Source organism: Myotis nattereri (genome assembly GCF_964212035.1).
Source record: "Myotis nattereri genome assembly, chromosome: 17".
Lineage (NCBI taxonomy): Eukaryota > Metazoa > Chordata > Mammalia > Chiroptera > Vespertilionidae > Myotis > Myotis nattereri.
In genome coordinates, this window is record NC_138092.1 from 16335116 (window position 1) to 16357760 (window position 22645).

Consider the following 22645-nt stretch of genomic DNA (forward strand, 5'->3'; position numbering starts at 1 on the left):
GTATCATAATTTGACATTAATTTCTATATTTAACACCAAAGTGCTATATAATTTAGTAATTTTTATTGAATTCAGTAAGAATTGCAATCACATTTTTTCAATTTGTTTTTATAATTATATAAAGAACATTAAATCTGATTGAGAAAAAAATGACAAATAGCTGTTTAGTGTCAAATATTTCTTTGGCATCATATTAAACTAACTTTTTCATTGTGGCAGGTCTAATATTGCTGTTTTATAATTTTCAGATATTTTATAAAGTTTGTTAGAGTATGAAGAAAAAGTACATAAACATTCTACTTTATTGTAGAATTTTCTGTACTACTACTTCATTATATGTTGACATACATGTAAGCAGCATGACATTACAGTTTTGAGAAAAAATAAACTTCTCCAAGAAGTCCTCTGAGGGCAGTTAAATCTGATCTCTCATCTCTGTTTTACTTTTATAGCAAAAGTGAACATAACCGCCTTTCCTATTGGTTGATTGTCTGTGATGTCTGTTTTCATGTGATTTGCACAAATGACAAAGAGGCATGGCTAACTGTGGAAATCTATTAAATCATAAGCCCACAGAGAAATTTGAACAATTTCATTACTTTATTTGAAATCTTAATTTTTTATTTGTGTGACTATTTTGTAAGTGATACTATGATTAAAATAATAGTACAAAGTCAAGCTTCTTAAAAAAGTTTAAGATTTGTTTTGCCAAACTTAATGGAATTCTTTTTTTTCCTGAAAAATGACATAATAATATGTACTGCTGATATGTACCTAAACTCAGCACTCTTCTTAGAGGTAGTAATTATTTCATTAAAGATCTATAATAATGTCTGCAATGAATAGCCAAATATTATTGCCTAAAAGGATAAGTAGAATTTCAAATGTTTGTGTGTGCTTTATCAAAAATCTTCAAACTTCCTCAGAAATAGAGTACCCAGAAGTCATTCATGTAAAAATTGTTTAATATATCCTACTTATTACAGAACAGTTTGCATTTTAATTTGACTAAATTAGCATTTAGCATTAAGACAATAGTGGGACGAGTTTGGCTTTTGCTGTTGAAGGTTCACTCGAGTAGAGTAATCACAACATGGTCATCTCGGCCTTGCCATAGCATCTCTCCTTCGAAGTCCACCAGTCCGTGTTTTCTGGCACGCATGAGGATGCCCACCACTTTATCTGAAATACGAACATATCTGTCAAAAAGATCTCCAAATGTGACCTGGATCTTGCCATCACGTCTGTGGCGAGCCATTGTGCGGATAATGAAGCACATGTCCATAATTTCCCGATGGATGTGTTCCTCGGCTCGCTTGGCCCTCTCGGCTGTTTTGGTTCCCTCCTTGGGACGGCCGTAGCCTTCGTCTCCCTTGTGGAGGCGGTTGGACATGGCCAGCTGATAATCAAATTCTTCACTGAAAGGGTTGAGCTTCTGGGATTGTATGTGTTCATCAGCCCACTGTTGCCATTTTCCTTTCAGGTCCTGCAATTGACTGCATTTCCGTTGGGCCTTGCGGTTGAGTTTCTCTGTAAATCTATTTGCCCTAAAGGAGAAAAAGTGTGAAGGATCAACACACTGATATTTTACCACACAAGTGTTGCTCTCTGGTGTGCTTCCTGCACAAATGCATCATAACGTAAGTCTCTTTTTTTTCATTATGAAAAAAAACATAATACAAAGAAATTAGAAATGAAAGAAGAAAAATACCATTGTTTTTAGTTTGGTGTATGGCCTTCTAGATTATTTTATCTAAATAACAGTAAGGTTTTAAGCACCATAAAATAATAATACTAAACTATTTTAAGAAAAAAGCTTCCTTACACAAATGTAATGCAAATACATGTATCTTAAATTGTATATTAAGAACATTTTAAAATTGGAATCATGAATGTATCTATATATATAAAAGCCTAATATGCAAAGTGTCTCCTCTGGAGTTCAACCAACTAGGAGTTCGATCACTTGCTATGACGTATGCTGACTGACCACCAAGGGGTGGCATGGAATGAAAGAAGGCCCCAGCTGGCAGCCAGGGAAGGGAGGCCCCAGCTGGCAGCCAGGGAAGGGAGGCCCTGGCCAGTGGCCAGCAACCTCCAGGGACCCTACCTGTACACAAATTTCATGCACTTGGCCTCTAGTTAAGTATATAAATCTACATTATATAGAACTTCAAAAACCAGCTATTTCCCCCAAAATAAGGCTTATACCAGCACACCTACATTGTAATATTCATTTACATGTAGATTTTCATCTATGGATTTTTAATGAGATTGAATCTATACTAGCAGCAGTGGTGTGCCACGATTTTAAAATATCAAGTTGTATAGATAGAAGACACTGGCTAGCAATAGTAACATGTATTGAACACAATGTGCTGGTATTCTGAGGCTAAAGTTATTTCCACTGTGCCATGATGCCGTTCAGCATGGAAGGAGTTGTGTCACATGTGTATGTATGTCCTTGCAATTTGGAATACATTTTTAAAAAAATATATTTTATTGATTTTTTACAGAGAGGAAGGGAGAGGGACAGAGAGTTAGAAACATCGATGAGAAAGAAATATCGATCAGCTGCCTCCTGCACACACCCCACTGGGGATGTGCCCGCAACCAAGACACATGCCCTTGACCTGAATTGAACCTGGGACCCTTGAATCCGCAGGCTGACGCTCTATCCACTGAGAAACTGGTTAGGACTGGAATGCATTTTTTTATTATAAAAAAAATAACTGCGTTGGCAGGTGTCCTGGGTGCAGGCCTAATTTTAAAATAGGCAGTTTGTCTTTAAAAGACCTCCCTGTCCTTTCTGTATCTCTAATCTCCTAGACTTTTTCCCTGGATCTCCTTTGCCTTCATGAGAAAAAATGATCTGTTAGACTATGTGAAAGCCAGAGCTTCGTATTCCTCATCCTCACAAGTGACCCACCCTTCCTCCTCCTGAAAGCCAAGTGGCCTCCTGTCTGGAAGCATTGGGATTGGAGAGGCAGAGCAGTGCTGAATTTGCTCAGGAGCATGGCTGGCCTGAACTAAGTAGCCCTCCTACCCAAACTCCCACAGTTCACTTTTCAAAACCCAGGAACAGTTTCAGATGTGGGTATTCCTCACTATACAGACTCACCTCCTGACCTCTGGTTATTCAAATGCAGGAGGCTAATAGATGCATAGTATGGCATGCATATGTGTATTAGCATTGTTTTCAAGAAAGGAATGACATCCACTAGAGGGCGAACTTTCATTAATTCCCACGCTTTATGTTTCCAAAAGTCCTACCCTATAACAATAAAATTCAAACTAGGAATACACTGCTCCATATAACACTGCTAGTCTTTGTAGCACATGAACAAAAGCACATGACAGTGTTAACTGGGAAAAAGCAGCATTCAAAAACTATGGACAATTATTACAACTTTAAAATATCATATATGTATGGAAAAGTGCTAGGTACTGCATCACATTGAAGTGAAATGGATTTCTCTGCCCTGCTGGTCCTCACCATCTCCTCCTTCTCCACAGACTGTCCCTGTTCAGTTGTCCAGACTGTTGACTGCTTGATCTCATTATCAAAGGAGAGCAAACACCTGTGCCCTTGGGACCATGGCAATCTATGACAGGCATAGCCTTTAATAGCATGCCCAGGGCCAACCCTGCAGAACCCAGAGGTCATACATAGTTGATTTGAGGCTGAGAAATTCTCAGAAGAAAGTGAAAAGAAAAACATTATCCACTAATTCATACTTTTTGTCTCCTGAGCACCAGCTATAGTTTTGTCCTATAGTATAATACACAACACATCCTCTCTTTAAGGAGCTTCTGGGCACTTTGACATTTTTTTTTTCATTCTTTATTAAAGTATTTATGATACCTACTGTGTGCCAGACACTGTTTTAGTTATGTATTGGGTATTCAATAATGAGAAGAAAAACAGCAAATCATCACTAAAAAGATATTCATGAAAATAATCAGAGTACAAATTTGAGTATGTGGTATGATTTCAACTGTGTAAAATGTGCATGCACCAGGCTGAAGGAATCAATGGTATATGCACAATTGGAAATAATTATGTTGGTATCCAGATGATAATTGATTTTTTTTTCATCTTTAAAAAAATTCATCTAGGTATTATATTGATTTTATAATTTAGAGAAAGCAAAAATTAAGAAAAATCTCAGATTAGCATCCAGAGGTAATTTGTTTCACCATATTTTAGCTGGCTCTCTGATTCTTTGAAGTAGTTTTTTTTTTTCTTCTAATTTTAATTAGGAACTTAGATTCCCTGAGTTTTGAAATTCTATGTCATTTGGAAAAAAGATTGGGGTTGGTGAGGTTATAAATCTATGAAGAAGAAAAACATTTATCTTCTAAAAGAAGCACCTTTTAAATATTAATGTGTATTTGTCATATTGTCAAATTGTAATTCTCAATAATAGGAGGGAAGGAAAACATATGAATTGGTTCTATAAGCAAGACTTTAAAAATAGAGCTATATACCTTAATGGGTATTAAATTTTTCTCTATCTTACAAAGGTTCTGTATCCTTTTTGTCTTTCCAGTTTTTAAAAAGTCTTAAAATAGCAGTTTTAAATCAGGATTAGAAAAACTTATATCTTAAGTATCTTCTTGGTCAGTGAATATAAGAATCAATATACAGCTCATCTTGTTTTTGTTTTAATTTACAAGTAAAAATGTGCATAATAGTTTAGATTGAGATTTGGGAAGAGATTCTAGTATAAATTTATAAGAAGCAAAGCAATATTTAACATTGCAGATAGTAATATTTAATCCAAATTTATCGTTTTAGTTTCTTCATTATCAATAAACAAATTTCCTTATATTTGATCAATAAAAATTTCCCCTGTCCTGGTATGTGCAAGGTAACTAATTCTACTAGGCATTATAAGCATTCTATGTTGGAAAGTTTAAGTTTATTCATTGAAATAAATTCTGAAATGTATTCCTTATTTGTCAACTTTAAAAATGACATCAGTTTGAGTGTTGCTTTCTTATATGAATGTGGCTCATTAGTTACATGATGAGAATATGAGAACCAACGTTATCATTTTGGTGCAATAATTATGTGAGTAAATTATTAAGTATGAACAAAACCCACAGCAAATGAAAGTCCTAAAGGAATATTTCAAACCTAACCAAGTTCATTGACATGGAAAACACTCTCTCTGATCTCACCTGGATCACCAGCCTCAGAGTCAGGGGGCCTATAGGTGAACTTTCCTGGTCTACGTCTTGAATCTGTATCAAGAAGGTGGAGATCTGCTCTGGTTGTCCCACCCTTAGACTCTCCTGTGAAGGGAGGATTTCTCTTCACTGCCCAGGAACATTTCTCTGTCAGTAAAGCAAAGAACTCCTGCTCTCTTTTCCAGCTTCTCAGGGACTTCCTGGGGATAATCTGCTTCTCTGTGCTTTGCTTTTCTTGCTCTTTTCCACAGGAAGTATAGCCAATTTGACATCATGGGAGCATGACATCCACAGGGTCACATTTATCAGAAGCAGGGTGACTGCATTCAAAAGGTAGGGTCACTATCTTCGATCAATAATTTGCCCTAGCTGGTTTGGCTCAGTGGATAGAGGGTTGGCCTGTGGACCGAAAGGGTCCTAGGTTCAATTCCGGTCAAGGGCACATGCTTGGGTTGTGGGCTGGATCCCCAGTAGGGGCCGTGCAGGAGGCAGCCGATCAATGATTCTCTCATCATTGATGTTTCTATCTATCTCTCCCTCTCTCTTCCTCTCCGAAATCAATAAAAATATTTTTAAAATAATAATAATTTTGCTCTCCTGTTATCAACCAGGTTTGAGAGCCAGGCCTGCGATTCTCCATGCAGGTTGGTAACTGACCTTGGGTCCATGGAAAGGGGGGTCTAAACTCTAGGATGGAGAGCAAGTAGTAGAAAGCCACACTGTTGCCTTTGTTTTTATCAAAGTCCTTCAATATACATAGTTGAACCAAACCCCTACAGTTTGGGAGTTATTGGGGTTCCATTAATTAAGCTGACACTTTGATCTCTATTTTATTCCTTGTGTCTGCTCTCTACTGAATCAGTCTAGCAGGTGGTTAAGAACACAAGCTCTGGCATCGGCCTTCCCAGATCGTCACTTACTATCTCTGATTGAGACGCGTTCCTTACTATCTGTATGTTGGTTCCCGTATCTACAAGATGGCACCATCATGCTCAACTACTAGTATTTTTACTAAATAAAACTTGGAGGAGAGGATGGATGAGTGATTGGCTCTTTAATATTTCACTGTTTCTGTATGGGAGAATGATCCAATGTCCTTTGTCTAAAGGAGCTAGAATGAACAAATCATGGCTATACAATAAAAGGCTAAATATTTTTTAAATGAAGGATACACTATAAACCATCTTCAGAGTAAAACCCCAGTTAGCAAAACCACTGTTTGTAAGGGGTATCTCTCCTTTTTACCAAAAGTGACTTGTTTGTTTCTATTAACTACCAACAAAACTCTCTTTCTACTTAAATATTCATGATACATAATTTTCTCCCTATTGTTGGATATGGGGAAAGAATGTTTAATTAAAAGTAAGTGAAAACTCCTTTTCTGTAGGCTTACTTAATGCCACATTCGTTTCTCAAGCAGCATTTGAGAGTCCCATAGGCTCCCACTGAAGCCTTCTGAGCACAGTTAGGATAACCGCGACATTAAGAGCTGCTGTGGCTGCACACATTTTGGTGCCCTGTGTACTTGTAAGACAGAGGGAAAGGAACCAAAGAAGGGAGAGATTTCATTCCCACTCCCTGCTGGCCAAGCCTGAGAGCCAAGCTCCTAGTAGCACCTTGAAGGGCTGAGATCACCAGGGCTGGCCCCCTGCATTGGAATGAGTATAACTTATTCAGTAACTCCTCTGGGTCCATTGCTTTACATAATTATTATAAAAATAACTAATTCTCATCTCTATTTTTAGATGAGGACAAAGAGATTTAGGATTTGCCGACCTGTGATTCAAATCTGTCTCTCATTCAAAGCTTAAGCTCCTCTCCATCACACTAAGAAGGTGACTATGCGCATGCCTGATTTCAGGAACCCTGAGACAGGCCCTGAATGCAAGTCCCCACTGCCAGGTGAGAGAGCGTAGAGCCAGAAGCCTGGGTTCAAATCCAGTGGGCTGTGCAATCTGATACACATTCCTAATATTCTTTTGTCTCCTGTTCTCATCTATCAAGTGTGGGTAATGATTATACTTACCCCATGAGAGTGCTGTGAGGATTGAATGGATAAGCATATGAAGAGTGCTCAGACAAATACCAGAGGAGAGTACATGAATTGGAGATTGGTCCCAGCTGTCAACTCCCTGCCTCTGGCCAATTCAAATGTGCTGACAGGAAGCTCTTCACTGTGCCAAGCTCAGTCTTTATTCTGTTGGGCTCTATTCTCTTTCTAACACACAATCACACGCACACAGCCTGTATTTCTGGTAGAATAATTATTTCTGATTATGAATTCCTATTTAAATATAAGTAGAGCACAAATCCAAATCTCTGGTCACATCTTCAAGGCACTGCATGAGAGTGGGCTCCATGTCTAAGAACTGCATTGGCAGACAGGCATGTCTCAGCTTTGTCACTAACCTGCTAGGTAAACTTCCCCTCCAAGCTCTAGTGCTCTCCTGCCTAAAATGGGGTAATTCTTCATAGGACTATAAGCGTTAAAAGGGAAAAGCATGTAAAATACCCATAGAGCACACTATATGCACAAGGGATTGTTAAAATGATCTGTTTGACCTTTCATTTTTCTTGAAAGTTTGCAATATAGTAGTTCTAATTCCTTCAAAATACCTGTAAAGTCACACACTGTAAGACAGCTCTTTGTCAAATTAGGTAACCAATTATGTTCTTTAGTTTCTGGTTGTTTCATAAAACTTGAAAAGCACACCTACACATCTCACTGTTCCCAGAGGGAGTTAGTTTAAAGGCATTCATTACATCAGTGACTTTTCCCATATTGTGATATCCTGTGTTGTGGAGTGAGATATCCTGACTTGCTAGTACATGGAGGTGGAGTTCATGTCTTAAAATAAAGCATGTGTTTCTTGTCTGAATAAGTATGGTAGTTTCAGTCTGTGTATATACACGTGTGTGTGTGTGTGTGTGTATGTACATGTTTAGCATCTAAATATTTTAGGATTGTGGTATTTGAATTACCTAGCTTTAATAGCATTTCTCTTTGTTTACAGATGCCTTTCTTTCTGAAAGTTTGAATAAGTGCTAAATAATGGAATCTACATGAATAATAGCAGCTTTCATATATTGAGCATATATGGCAGGCACTGTGCTGAGTACTTGGCAGCCTTACTCTCCTTTACTTCTCTCAATACAATAGAATTTATCCTGAGAGATTACTGTTGCCATCATTTACAAAGGAAGAAATAATCTAAGAGGGAAGGTGGGATAGGTGTGTGGGAAGAGATTAATAACCAAAGAACTTGTATGTGTAACGCATTGACACAGACAATAGTGTGGTGAAGGCTGGGGCAGAGGGCGTGAAGGGTGCAGGCTAGAAGGGGTCAATGGGGAAAAGGGGGGACATATGTAATACTTTCAACAATAAAATTGTTTTAAAAAGGAAGAAATAGGCTTAGAAAAATAATCAGGGTGTGTGTGTGTATGTGTGTGTAGAATATTTAAGATCTACTCTTAGCAACTTTCAAGTATGTAATACAGTGTCATTGACTACAGTCAGGGTAGAGCTGGCATTTGGACTTGGGTCTGTCTGACTTGAGAGCTTGCTCTCGATAGATAGCAGCCCCCTACCTGATTACAGGTCAGAGAGACGTGGAGCTGTGCGCACCATGGGCACTATTGGGGGAGATGTGACCCCTGATAAAATTCAGATGGATTTGGGACAAAGGAAAGGTCTCGCCAATCAATCTACCAGCAAGCACTTTCCTCTACAGAGAAGTCAATTTGCTACTCATTGTACAATTGATTTTAAAAATTTTACCCAAAGCACCCACCAACCCTCTCTGGTGGTTTCACTTTTGTGGAGGCTAACACTTGAGTGTTGAGTTCGAAGGGAAAGGAGAGACAGCCTAGTGGAGGCGCTCTACCCAAAGGTCGTTGTCTGAGGCTCCCGGCACCCATCTAGCTCTGGGGCACGCCTTCCCCCAGGCCCTCCCTGCCTGCCAGTCTTTGAGACTCACTCTAACTTCCCCGTGCTACTGCCCTGCTCACTGGGCTCCCAGAGCTGGCTGGGCTCAATGGTAGTCCAAGGAGCCCACGGATGAATGCACTTACTGGGAGGGCAAGGGCCTTTTGATTCGGGTGGCGGCCACCTGCTCTCCGTCCTGCTCGGGCCTGTCCTCCGTCTCCCCTCCGTAGCCGCTGTCCTCCGTGTCTATGCTGTCGCTCCTCCACTTGGGCTCGTCCTGCTCCATCTCCTTCCAGCCTTTGGTCAGCTCGGATACCAGGTTGCAGCACTTCCTCCTCCGTGTCGGGGAGCCGTGGCTGTGGAGGATCCTGTCGATGTCATCCTCCGGCTGCCCAGGGCCAGCTGTGCCGCCGTCCTTCTCGTACCGGTGGCTGAGGTGGCTCACGTCTCCTCCTCTCTCATAAACTTTGCTGACAACTGTTTTGGTCACCTCTTTCCTTTTGATAGGGGAGACCTCCGAGGCCTCCCCTGAACTGGGTCCTTCCCCAGGCCCCTCTGGCTTTAGGGAGGGAGACCTGGGGGCGCTCTGGGCTTTCTGGTGGGGAGTGGGATGTATCACTGGTTTAGGATCTTGAGGTGGGTCCTGGGTCCCTCCGGGCAGCCAGCCTGCGGGCTCCTGGGCCTGCCTGGTGCTGTTCTCATTTGCCCACTGCTGCCAACCTCGGGCCAAGTTGATCACCAGGGTGGCCCTGTGTATCTTCCGCAGGGCACTCTTGGCTGGCCCCTCCTCCCTTCCTTTCTCTCCCGTAGTCATGCTACCCTTCCCTTCCGTGCTGCTAGCCTGGGCACCCAAAAAGTGAGTGGGGACCAGTGGAGTGCCTCGGATTTAAATAGAAGCAGGGTGTGGGGTGGGAAGAGTGTTTGGTGACGATGAAAGTATGTGAAGCATTTCTTGCCAAGATGTGGTGCCTTCCCCCTGATGGGGTGCTTTTTTTAGACCCTGACAGCTCCGGTTTCATCACGGCAGAGGGATATCTCTGCCGGTAAAGGACAGGGATCTGCTCGCTCCCTTTCTTCTCCAGGTGCCAGAGTGGAAATTGCTAGATCGATCATGCGCTCAGCCTTATGTTTTTCTTCACCTTAAAATATAGTCCTTCCATTTATAGAAGCATAAAATATGTGCACAAGTTGTACTAGGAACATTATAGGTGTGTTCTAATTTAAACCTCATCAGCCCTCAAAATAGCTTGGTCCCATTTTATAGCTGAGTGCAATGAAATCTAACTTCCTAAAGCAAATAAGATCTGGGATTTGAACCCAGGTCTGTCTGCTTCGAAGCCTGTGCCTCTTTTCGTCCTAGTGAGCAAAGATCCAAGTTGCCTTTTCCTTTTGTCTTCAGCTCTATTCCATACAGACCTGAGAAGACACCTCATCCAGCCTTTATTTTCCAGATGAGAAAATTGAGGCCCAGATAAAGGGGATGACAGTAGTCATGTTTTCCAGCCCCAGGTCTCAATTATTGTATAAACAATATTAAATTAAGCTCATATTAAATTAAGACCATGGTCAACATTTTGGTCCAATCAGTTTTTAAATCTTCACATTAATCCTACACACACATTGAATTTCATAGATTATTTATAACAGTCTTTTCAAATTGTTATATAAAGATAAGTGAATACTGTAAGAAGCGCTACCTTTTGTTTTTAATAACACAACCTCCTTTGCAGAAAGAAGATTTAAATACAGCGGGGCCTTGGGTTTAATTCCTTCCAAGACCGAGCTTGTTAAGGAGCTCGTTAACTCAAATTACTCAATCAACTCATTGCAAAAAAATCAGCCGAGAGACAGCTGGTATCTCAAAAAACTCCTTAGTCGGGACACTCGTAAGTCAAGGCCCCACAGTATAGTTTTTTTTAAAAAAAGGATGGGATAGATAGGTCATTTGGACCGAAAAAGAACCATTTATGATGTGTACTAAACCAGATAAAATGCTCAGAGCTCAGCACTGAAAGTTCTTACAGTGAGACGAATTCATTTTTTCATACAGCAGTTCTATAGGCTTGAATACTGTATCCTTTTCTCCAATCTTGACACGAGGTTCACCTCTCTGATAGAAAAGGCTGTCAAACAGTGTGCAAATAGGTATGAAAGTTGATTACTTCTGATAGTAAGGCCACTTTATTTTTAAAATGTCAATTTTTCGTCATGGAGGTCATTTGCCTCCTAGGATTATAACAATTTGGGAGAGGTTTTATTACTCTATCTAGAAATCTGTCCCAAGTGACTTCAGAATTCAACATGATCTGATAACGCTGAGTTCCAACAATGCACAGTCCAAATCTCTCCTAATTAAGAGGAAACTGGATCACAGGAAAGAAAACTTTTACAAACGAAGATTTAATTTGAAGTCTGAAGTTTCTGGCATTCTTTCTTGGAATGGAGATACCGTGCAGACTGCTTGATTCCTGTTAAGATTCCCTTCATCACGCTTGTACCGCCTTGGGAAGGAATGGGGTTCCTCAGAGATGCCCAGGAGCTTAGTCTAGGATCAGGCTAACTGACAGTTTTCTAGGGGATGTTTCTGCTTTGCTGACCACACCTGCTCCACATTCAATCCTGACTGAGGGAGAACAAATGGAGACAGTAAAATGTTACTTAGTCTTTCCTGGCATTGCAATCAGCTGCCTAGGGTGGGGCCTGGGGCTGTCAGCAGATAGTCTTGGCAAAAGAAAAAAGAAAAAAAGAAAAAAAGCTGCTCCTAAAAGAATGGGATTATTGCTTCTGAGACTTCACTTCCTTGGCAAATGTGGGCCTTCCTTCACACTTCTCCAGAAGAGAGTGAGCATTCCTTCCCTAACGCAACATCTGTGTGTCTCCTACGGTGGTGCGTCCTCTGACTACTATAGAAATGCTGTATCCTCTTTTCTGAACCTAGATCTAGATTCCTAGGAGTGCAGTGTCCCACTTGAAAAGAAGATGTAAGAGAGAAAATAAAGTCTCAAAGATATAGTGAAATAAGTAGTTTACTGTGTGAATTTGCTACAAAACCATGAGATTAGAGACTGTAGGCAGAGCTTTGGACCTGATTAATAAAGTCATTGCCACCTATGAAATTCCTTGTATTTATTGAAAAAACATTATTATTTGGGCATATGGGCAATCCTAGGGAGGAGAGGGTACTTATGCACTTCTCTGCATGATACACTTGGAAGTCAGGTGGAGCCAGCTCTCATGACCGGCTGTATAACTGCAGAGACTTTAGAAACCGACATTTGCTCAAAGCTCATGTGAGACAACCAAGTGTTGATCCTTCTACGTAAACGAAAGAAGTGCTTCCCTTGTTTAGTTTCAGAAAAGTGGGAATGAAAGGGCTTTGAGAGGTTCTGATTTCAGTGGACCATACTCCATGCTCGAGGAAGGGATGCAGTGGGCCCGCATGACGGTGGACAATATGGGAGGGGGCATAAAGCTGAACAAAACAGAAACTAATTTCAGGGTTTTCCCAATCTAGCCTCGAGAAGACATGCATACACCACCTTTAATAGTTTGGGGAGCGCTACATTAGAAATAAAAATAAAGCTTTGGCCAGTGTTCTGAGTGGTTGGAGCGCTGGCCTGCACCACAGGGTCCCATGTTGGATTCCCAGTCAAGGACACGTACCTAGGTTGCTAGGTTGTGGAGTCCTCCCCATCCGTCCCCCCCCCCCCCCGGGTCTGGAAAACAATGGAAAAAATACCCTTGGGTGAGGATTAACACAAAAATAAAGCTTTATGGGATCACTGAGCAGCAAAGGGGGACTGATTCTATTGGAAGGATGCGGAGAACTAGGGGGCTGTGGTCGGGGTTCTCGAGCGCACTAACCGCCCCGGAACGTGTGCGGGGTGGGCCTGGCCGGCTCAGAACCGCCCCGCCCACCTGCCCCGCCCGCCCTTTCCAGGCGAGGTCACTGGCCAATAAGTAGCCACCGCTTTCCCTCCTTCTCCCGACGCCCGGGAGAGGGGCTGCCGCCACGTCCGCCCGCCTGCACCGGAGGCGGCGGCACTGCTCAGCTTCCCCATCCGGAGGAGCCGACAGCCCCGAGCCCATCATCCGAAGGCCCGCAGCTCCTCTCGCTCCAACGGCTGATTCCTCGCAAGACAGAGGTATGGAGCCCGCGGCCAAGGCCAGGGGTGGCGGTCGTCTCAAAGCGGAGACCCCCCAGAGAAGCCCGCCACCGGCCACAGCGCCAACGGCCCCGGGCAGCATCCCACACGGGTCTGGAGCCAAGAGCCAGTCCGCCCATCTGCGCGCGGCCGCCCTCCGCGGGGCCAGCGGCGCCCGCACAGCCGTTAGCCCTGATGGCGAAGCTGAGGTGGCGCTGCCACAAACTCCCGAGCACACATCCCCCCAAAGCAGTAAAGGTATCCACTAACTTTCCTAAACCACACACACACACACACACACACACACACACACACACACACACACACACACACGCCAGACGGGGGTGGGGGTCGGGGGGCGCTTTCCCAGGTGTCGAAAGGATACTACGATCTGAAGAAACAGCAGGAACAGCGTTACAAAGGCCGGAGGACCCAGGTGCACCTGGCTAGTGGCCCCGAGGAGAGACCACAAACTGCACCGCCTACGGGGTCATGCAGAGCTCGTCAGTGCCAGGTGAGTTGGGTTGGGGCACAACACAGGGTGGTGAGGCCAGGTTTCAAGAGAAGTCAGAGGTCTGGACTTTTACAGCAACTTTACCAATTGTTTAAATGGTGACCGTTACATGCAGGCACACATGCGTGCATACCCTTTCTCACACACAAACACAGTACCCTCTGAACCCGCACAGGGTAGCATGTCTTTGGACCCAGTTATGACCTTTAAAGAAGAGCAGGCAGTGTTTATGGGGCAAGAACAAGGTGCCAGGAAGCAGCAGGACAGGCCTTTGAAGAAGTCGGAGTGATACCCGGAAGAACATCTAACTAAGGAATCCGAGTTTTATCACGTGGGACTTGTCGCATCACTGGAGGATTCTAAGCCTCCCTCTGATATCAAATTTGTTAACAAATGATCAAATCTAGATCCAGCAAAATGGGGTTTGGATTTGAAAAAGGTAAGACTAGGGTAGAGAAACTGTTTACAGGGGTTACTAAAATAATACATATTTATAGCATATACCGAATTATGCCCGGCTGGTGTGGTTCAGTGGTTGAGCATCGGCCATGATGTCACTGGTTCCATTCCTGGTCAGGGCACATGCCCGGGTTGTGGGCTTGATCCCCAGTAGGGGGCATGCAGGAGGCAGCAGATGGATGGATGTATATCATTGATGTTTCTCTCTATCCCTCTCCCTTCCCCTCTCAAAATCAATGAAAACATTAATAATAATACCGAATTACTAACATTTGGAAAGAACCAAATGAGGATTTGAAAGATGAGAGAAAGATTTGAGAGCCAGCGAGAGTAACATTAAAAGGGCATAGGGAACAACGAGTTGCTGTGGGTGATGGGTGTCAGGGATGAGCTGGAGGTTTCAGTTTAAGTGACAGGTGTGAGGAGGTGACCGAAGCCAGGAGAGGACAGGAGAAGGAGAGGATCTGTGTGAGAAGGAAACGTTTCCATCTTGAGTTGAGGGAGCTCTGGGACATGCATGTGGAGATGTCAAGTCATGAGAATAACCAGGAACATGGACCCTGTGGTCAGGCAGAACAGGGTGAAAACCCAGGCTCTGCTGGTTAGCAGGGTGACCTAGGCCTAGGGCATGTAATTGATTTTGTCTAAGGTTCACTTTCCTTACCCATCAGGTTGCCAGTATCAGAGCATTTACCTCACAGGATCAGGGCATGGATTAATTGAGTTGACACTTAACACCATGCCTGGCACATGCAAGCTCTCAATAAGAGATTGTTATTAATGTTTTGATTTTGAGTCACGGAGTTAGAGAATTAAAGCTTCTTAAATAGTTCTGTTTGAACCAAGTACAGGATTGATGCCAGCACGGTGGCAGGGTGAGTCTTCAGGTGGAAGGGTCAAGTGAAGTCACTTGTAGGGAGTGGAGGCTTCAAGGAGAAACTTATTTATAGTGTTTTATTTTAAGATACTTTATAGCGAGGCTCTTCAGGCCGTGTCTCAAAGGTTTCCTCATCCTGGTGAGGGTCAAGTGAGGTCTCAGTTACTTGGTAGGGATAACTGAAGAGTTGAACACAGACTTAGCTGGAACCTCCTAGAACATAGAACATATGGTTTACAGTCACTGAGGATCACATTAGGTTCATAAATCGCATTTGGATCACCTGTGGAGCTTTAAAAACCACAGATGGTGAAGTACTGCCTCTGGAAACGGGTCTTGGGTGAGGTCCTGGCATCACTTGTATCTAACATACCCTCAGGATCGAGACCCATGGTTCTAGCTTCTAGAGTGCTGTGGGTCCAGCAGACACTCAGCATGCGGGTTTTAAGGGTGTAGTGACCAGTAAGTAGCCCAGGTATGGGTTCAAGCAGATTTGCATGATGGATCTCCTCTCAGAACCTGTGTACCCTTGGAGAAGTTAGTTAAGTTCTCTGAGACTCTATTGCCTTGTCTGAAATGGCAATAATTTTACTTTCCCTGTGCTGTTATTGTGTTCATATGAAATGATGCCTGGGAAGATCATTTGGTACATTGGCACACTCACTCCTCCTTCAAATGCTTTCTTCACTTGACTCCTGGAACCAAGTGCCCTCTTGGTTTTCCTCTTACGTCACTGGCCGCTTCCTCTCCGTCTCCTCGGCTGGTACCTGCTTCCCTCCCCAGCTCCTAGCATGGTGTGTGCAAGGTTCGGCCTGGGTCCTCCTCACTGCTCACTTTACACTCACTTGGTGATCTCAAGGCTTTAAATGCCATCCCAATGATGACACTTCCCAAACCTGTACCTCCAGCCTGACCTAGCTCTTGTCTATCCAACAACCTGGAAGGCTGCCGTACTGGATATCTGTCTAATGGCTAGCTAGTTCAATTTTAATGGCACAAAACTCAACTCACAGTGTTTCCAACTTGAGCTTTTCACCATATTATATTCCTCTTTTCAGCTCAAAGTCAGCTTTGTTCTACCAGTTGCTCAGGCAAAAAGAAAAATTGACGTAATCTTTGACTCCTTTTCTGCTCTCACATCCTACATTCGGGTATGTAGCATATACCTTGAAATGAGTCCAGACTCTGACCACTTATCACCATCTTTAAATTTTTTTTTTTTATTTTGTAGAGGGAGAGAGAGACAGAAACATTAATGATGAGAGAAAATCATTGATGGGCTACTTCCTGAATGCCCCCATCCCCCACCACTAGGGATCCAGCTTACAACTCGGGCATGTGCCCTGATTGGGAATCAAACCGTGACCTTCTGGTTCATAGGTCCATGCTCACCCACTGAGCCACACTGACTGGGCCACTTCTAACCATCTTTACAGCCACGAACCTCCCCACCTCTGCGACCTGGACCATTTGCAGCTCATTCCACCATCAGTTCTTGTGTGAATTATTGCACAGTTTTCTTCATTGATCTTCCTGCTTCCACCTTGTCCAGTCTATTCTCAACATTAGCCAGATCCTTTAAAAAACAGAAGTCAGATACTATCACTTTAACATTTTTCTGTGGTTTTTGCCTCAGAATAAAAGCCAAAATCCTCACAGTGGTCTGCAAAGTTTACAACTCTCTCTCCTTGTGAGCTCCCTGGCAGCTTCTCCATGACTCCTCTACTCCATTACCACCTGCCTCAGTCACCCTGATCTCCAAGCTTGGTGCTATTGTTCCTGCCTATTCAGGAGACACAATAAAGTCTTTGAACAAAAGAGGCTCTCCTCTTAAGAGCAATGCTGCCTTCTCTGTAGGACAGAGGGGTAGTGCTTTCTTCTATTTCATCCTTCTGCAGTAGAGACGGAGGAATGAGGCTCAGTGAGGTTTGAGGCTAGAGAGCTACCCAGGTAAGATCAGAGTTTAGCAGTGGTTCTCAACCTTCCGGCCCTTTAAATACAATTTCTCATGTTGTGACCCAACCATAAAATTATTTTCGTTGCTACTTCATAACTGTAATGTTGCTACTGTTATGAATCATAAGGTAAATATCTGATATGCAGGATGGTCTTAGGCGACCCCTGTGAAAGGGTCGTTCAACTGCCAAAGGGGTCGCGACCCACAGGTTGAGAACCGCTGGTTTAGAGGAACTTAAACCCCTGATGAGAAATGCAGGTTTTATCCAAATATTGTGAAGTTTTAACCTGCAGAATGGCTTGATCAAATTCGCACTTTATTTCAGTTTATTTTATTTTATTGATTGATTGATTGATTGATTTTGAGAGAGAGAGAGAGAGAGAGATCGATCAGTTGTTGCTCCTCCTATTTATGCATTCATGGATTGCTTTTTGGAGATAGAACCCACAGCCTTGGTTTACACTGTATCCAACTGAGCTACCAGACCAGGGCCATAACTGCATTTTAATAAATTCATATGTTGATGGTTCAAAGGATGGTTTCAAGCATGGTATATGGGCAAGAGTAGAGGCTGAGATAATTTCTATCAAAGCCCCCCCCCCCCCCCCCGCCCACTCCATGGGCAGGATGTTTGGGGGAGGGGTCTCTGGTCTCCTTCCTCCTTCCCATCCCCTTTACAGAGCAACCTGTAAGACATTCAGGCTAAGTTACCCCGTAGACAGGGATTGGAGGTCAGAGGAAAGGTCTGGGCTCTGATAAAGATTAGGGCATCGTTTTGGGTCATGGAGACTAAGTTGTGCCATGTCAGAGTCAACAAGAGTTACCACGGCTCAAACCCGGGCACTGACTTCAGAGTCAGGGCTTCGAATGCCTGTGCTCCCATAAATTCCTGTTCTCCTCCTTGCGCTCCACCCCCACCTGGAAAAACAGAACTTCACAGCTTGTGACACCACTCTCTAAACAAGGTCTAAATATAGAGTCTCTTCGCTCTGACTTTCTACCTGCTCCTGGAAAACTTTCCTTTCCTTAATAGCCAAGTGTCTCTACGTGATGGAGGTGTTACCTAACTCGACTGTGGCAATAATTTTGTGACATGCATGTATTAAGCCAACACATTTACAGCTTAAATTTACACAATATGTCAATTATATCTCAGTAAATTTGGGGAAAGGGTATCTTTAGAAAGTAGTCTACACTTCTTAATTTATAACCTCCTATTCCTTTCTCAACTCATTCAACTTACAATTCTTATTTCTGCCCCAAACTCAATTTAGTCAAGGTCATGGCTGGCTTCTTCATTGTCAAATTTCAGCCTCCATCTTCAGTTGAGGAGGACACGGACAACTGGCAGACTGCCATATGGTTAACGAATACTAAAAGTAGCTGAGATGGGTTAGACTCCACTGAGCAGGAAGTCAAGAAGAATACCGAGAAGGCCTGGCAGTGGTGGGTTGTAGAAGAATTTTGTAAAAACACATTTTGTGGAAGGAAGAGGTTCACCCTCTAGTAAAAAACTAATAAACCTGCGTGGCTTGTTTGCTACAGTGAGTGCAGAAATCTGGTGCCAGAGTGGCAGTAAAAATCCTTCTAAATGTTCAAACGCAGTGGCTAATTTAGATAAAACTATAGGACAGGTAAAGAGGTACAGGCATAAGGTGACACAAGAATTTCATGGACGTACCATTTCTGCAGGTAGCAGTGTAGCTTGGTTGTACAATAGGAGGTTCGATGACACCCAGAAGCTATTCTGGTGACCTCATCACGTCTCACAGGAACTTTCTTAAACGCCCACTTAGTTAATAATGTAAAAAATGTTTAAAAGGGTAAAATATTGCCCGGACAGGTGTGGCTCAGTGGTTAAGAGGTTGAAACTCGGGGCATATGTCCAGCTTGTGGGCTCAGTCCCCAGTAGGGGGCGTGCAGGAGGCAGCCGATTCACTCTCTCATCACTGATGTTTCTATCTCTATGTTTTTCTTAAAGTGTCTTTGCGTTGATATTTTACCCTTTAATTTTTTATTAGTAGTATTTTTAAAAACATTTTTAATTGAGTTCAGAGAGGAAGGGAAAGGGAGAGATAGATAGAAATATCAATGATGAGAGAGAATCATTGATTGGCTGTCTCCTGCACGACCCCCACTGTGTACCAAGCCTGCTATCCAGGCATGTGCCCTTGATCGGGAATCGAACCGTTGACCTCCTGGTTCATAGGTCGATGTTCAACCACTGAGCTACACTGGCCGGCCTTCTAGAGCATCATATTGTGCTTTCCGTCATCTCTGTTTGTATCACGTAGGCTGACTTTGGATCAAATTAAGCCTAGTCATCAGCTAGCTGTGTGACCTTTGAGTACACTTAACTTCCCTCTCCCTGAGCTCTCGCTCCCATTGGGAAGTATAAATATGCGTTTGCCAGGATTGTTGTAAAGATCAGATGCGTGAATGCTCATTGTGGTTAGCACCCCTGACAGTAGAGACTGGAGGGCCAGCTCTTCTGTGTGTAGTTTTACAAGGAGGCACTTATCTTGTCCTTTATTTCCCCAGTGCCAAGATAAGTGTTGGAGACTCCTCCAATCTTGGATCCCTGGCTCTGCTTTGAAAGCCTTCAGCAAGCCGGCAGGCGATTGGAAAAGACACTATTTTAAGTTTTAGGTCACTGGCAGGAGGTCTGAGTTATGTTAATTTCAGAACCTGTGACAAGCTTATCTTTAGGTTTTGAGTATGTTTTTAAAATAGAGACTGAAGTTTTCTCAGAGTCAAGGGAAGCCCTGTGGGGAGGTATCTTGTTTAGCATCTGCCTGTCATTCGGCACCATTGTACCCCCCAGGGGGAGAGCATTGCCTGCCTAAGAGCCGGTCAATGCAGGGCTGAGCTGCCTTTTTAAGAGAAGGGAGATAAGAGCTTCCCTTTAGGAGGGATTCCTGAAAGAGAACCGTCCATTCCACTTGTCTTTCCTCTTTTCAGGAAAATAACTTCCCCCTACTAAGTCCATTTGTAGTTAAGTAAGATGTGCTACGTCCTTGTCTTTTCGTCAAAGTAAACATTTATCTTCAAAAACCGAGAAATGTTTAAAATCTGTACTTCCTTTTCTTTTCTTTGAAAAGATTTCTCTGGTAAAACACTTTGGTCAAATGAAAATGTCCATGGAGACTCAATGTTAAACAATAAGAAATGGAAATTCTCTGGTTTAGGGAGGGGGGGGTGACAGTAGAGACTGGTCACACAGGTGATTGGTAGAAATCATCTCTACCGATTAGAGAGAGCGTCCAGCAAACACTCATCCAGGGGCGCATGCAGTCCTGGGCGTAGGGAAGTGGCTGAGAGCAGCGGCAGGAGCTCAGACTGCTGGCTCCTCCCTTTATGGGGCCTTGGCGGTCCCCACACCAACCAGGAGCTGATGCTTGGCGGTCCCCCCTCTCCCCCCCCCCCCCACACACACTGGAGGGGGCCTGTTGGAAATGCAGACTCTCAGGCCCCAGCCCAGACTTACTGAACCAGAATCAGGACCGCCAGGTGGTAGGCTGTACATTGAAGTGGGAGAAGCGCTGATCCGGTCGGCAGACAGACCCGGGGGACCCCTTATTACCACCTCCTGGTGTGCGCGCCTTTGCGTGCGGGTGGCACCTGTGACCGACTGCCAGCCAGAAGGGTATGGTCAAGGTGAAGAGATTTTGTCCATGTACTTATTGTCTCAAATTGGTTGGATCTGAGCTAGAAGGGAGCGTCCCTGGGTGGGCCTGACTTTACCAGGTGAACTCAGGTGGGGTGAACCTGCCCAAGGTGAGAGACACCACGTGGGGAGGAGCAGCAGGGAGCCTTTGGGGCCCAAAAGCCAGCAAAAAGCGAGGCCCCATCATAAGGCGGCAGGGAGGAGAGTCTGCCAATCACCCCAGTGACCTTGGCAGCAGATTCTCCCGGAGATGAGCGGGGGTGGGGGTAGGGGGATGAAAATGCAGCCCGGTGGACACCTTGGTCGCAGCCGGTTAGACCCTGAGCAAAGGACCTTTAAGTCATGCCAGACTCTTGACCAACAGAAAGTGTAAGTTTATGAATGTGTGCTGTTCTAAGCTTGCTTTATCAATAGAAACCCAATACATCTAGGGCAATCTTTTTATCCACTCTGTTTTAGTTTGCCTAAATGTGAAAAAGGGCACAAAAAGAGTATTAACCATGGAGTTATTTACAGATTAGTTAGTAATATGTAAAGTGCTTAAAACTGTGCTTGGTAAAACATGGTAACTGCTTTGAAAAGTTGTGCTATTATAGCATATTACCAGTGCAAAAGAAGTACATGATTGTAATCCCCTGTCTTTTGAAAACTGCTTTTTAATGAGGCTGAAGCTGCACAGAGGGTGAATGGCAGTCAAGGAATTAAGTTGTGTTTTTTGTGTATGAGCTCCCAGGACATCCCAAGGGTGTCTTGTGAATTTACTCCAGTAAACATGTAAATGCTGCCAGAGTCCATGTGGCGTCTTGTGTTAGGTTTATTCGCTGAAGAGAAGCTGTCCAGCGCCTCCTGGTTACGGCGCTAAGTGGAAACCCTGCATCTCATCTTCATGTTCCAGACAGGTTACGTGAGCTGTGGAAGAAATCATTTTCCACCTTGTGGAAGACATACATGACAGACACAGAATTGAAATCTAGCAACTGGATTCAAGCTCAGGTTCTCTGCACACCCTAGGCTGTTTGTGATGTGGCACTGATGGCTTCAGGTACAGGATGGAGGACAGACAGACATTTCCCAATGCAGATTTCAACACTTGTTTCTTTCTTCTGTCTGCCCCGCTTAACTCGCCAATCAATAGCCATCCATTTTTTCCCCCTTTAACAGAAACTTTGTTTTGGGACTTGCCAAATGTTACTTCTGATGACACGCCCGCCCCTGAAGGAACGCCCGGGGCAAAAGCTGCATGGCTGCTATCATGACAATAAAACTAGAATGGGAGATAAATGAGACCCTTTTCCTGAGAAGGAAAAACAATACTTTTATTGCTTAGCCCCTCCCTGCATCTTCCTGTGCAATGCAGCTCCCACCGTTACCTTCCTGAGTATCCCTGTCATTCATTGTCAGTGCCAGCACTACCTTCTTTTGGAATGACCTTGTGCACTGCAGTTAAAATGCTGCTCAGATACCTTGAACTACAAAGCCCTTTCAGGAGGCTTGCATCCGGCAGCTCCTGTCACACTGCTCTTTGTTACGGAGCTCCGTGTGCATCCAGGAGTGCTTTCTGTTCTTCCCTATGAAAGACACACGCGTGATGCTTGGCCAGCACCACAGGTGAGGTCACTCCATCACTGAACTTTCACAAACCACCCGCTGCTGTGTGCCACCCCATTCCCCCCACCTCTTCTTCCCTCAGAAGCCTGTTCTGAGCCGCTGAAGGATGAGATAAGGAAACAGGTTTATCTCCCTCAGTCCGTGCTTTACGTTTCATTCTTTTATCAAGGGTTTCGTTTTTTGTTGCTCACGCAAATGGGCTATTTTCACCGCAGTCTGCTTGCTGAGGAGGCGGCTGAGTTGTGGAGACTGTATGCCCTCAGATCCTCAATCTAATATGATAGAATACATTTT

The 22645-nt window shown here is 43.7% G+C and overlaps 2 protein-coding genes across 2 annotated transcripts in view; one reads left to right on the forward strand and one right to left on the reverse strand.

The window, feature by feature from the left end:
• Positions 1-1664, forward strand: part of OXR1 (oxidation resistance 1) — a gene marked incomplete at its 5' end in the record, with an annotated part of 321831 nt that extends 320167 nt beyond the window's left edge. The window contains one exon of the mRNA XM_081111221.1: positions 1484-1664. Coding sequence (XP_080967347.1) covers positions 1484-1496 — 13 coding nt within the window. The 3' untranslated portion in view covers positions 1497-1664. The remainder of the gene's footprint in view (positions 1-1483) is intronic.
• On the reverse strand, positions 950-12228 carry ABRA (actin binding Rho activating protein). Its single transcript, XM_081111225.1, has 2 exons — positions 9271-12228; positions 950-1547 (listed from the first exon to the last, which is right to left on the reverse strand). The coding sequence occupies exons 1-2, from the start codon at positions 9936-9938 to the stop codon at positions 1070-1072; spliced, it is 1146 nt and encodes a 381-aa protein (XP_080967351.1). The 5' UTR covers positions 9939-12228; the 3' UTR covers positions 950-1069.
• Between the last annotated feature and the right edge of the window lie 10417 nt (positions 12229-22645).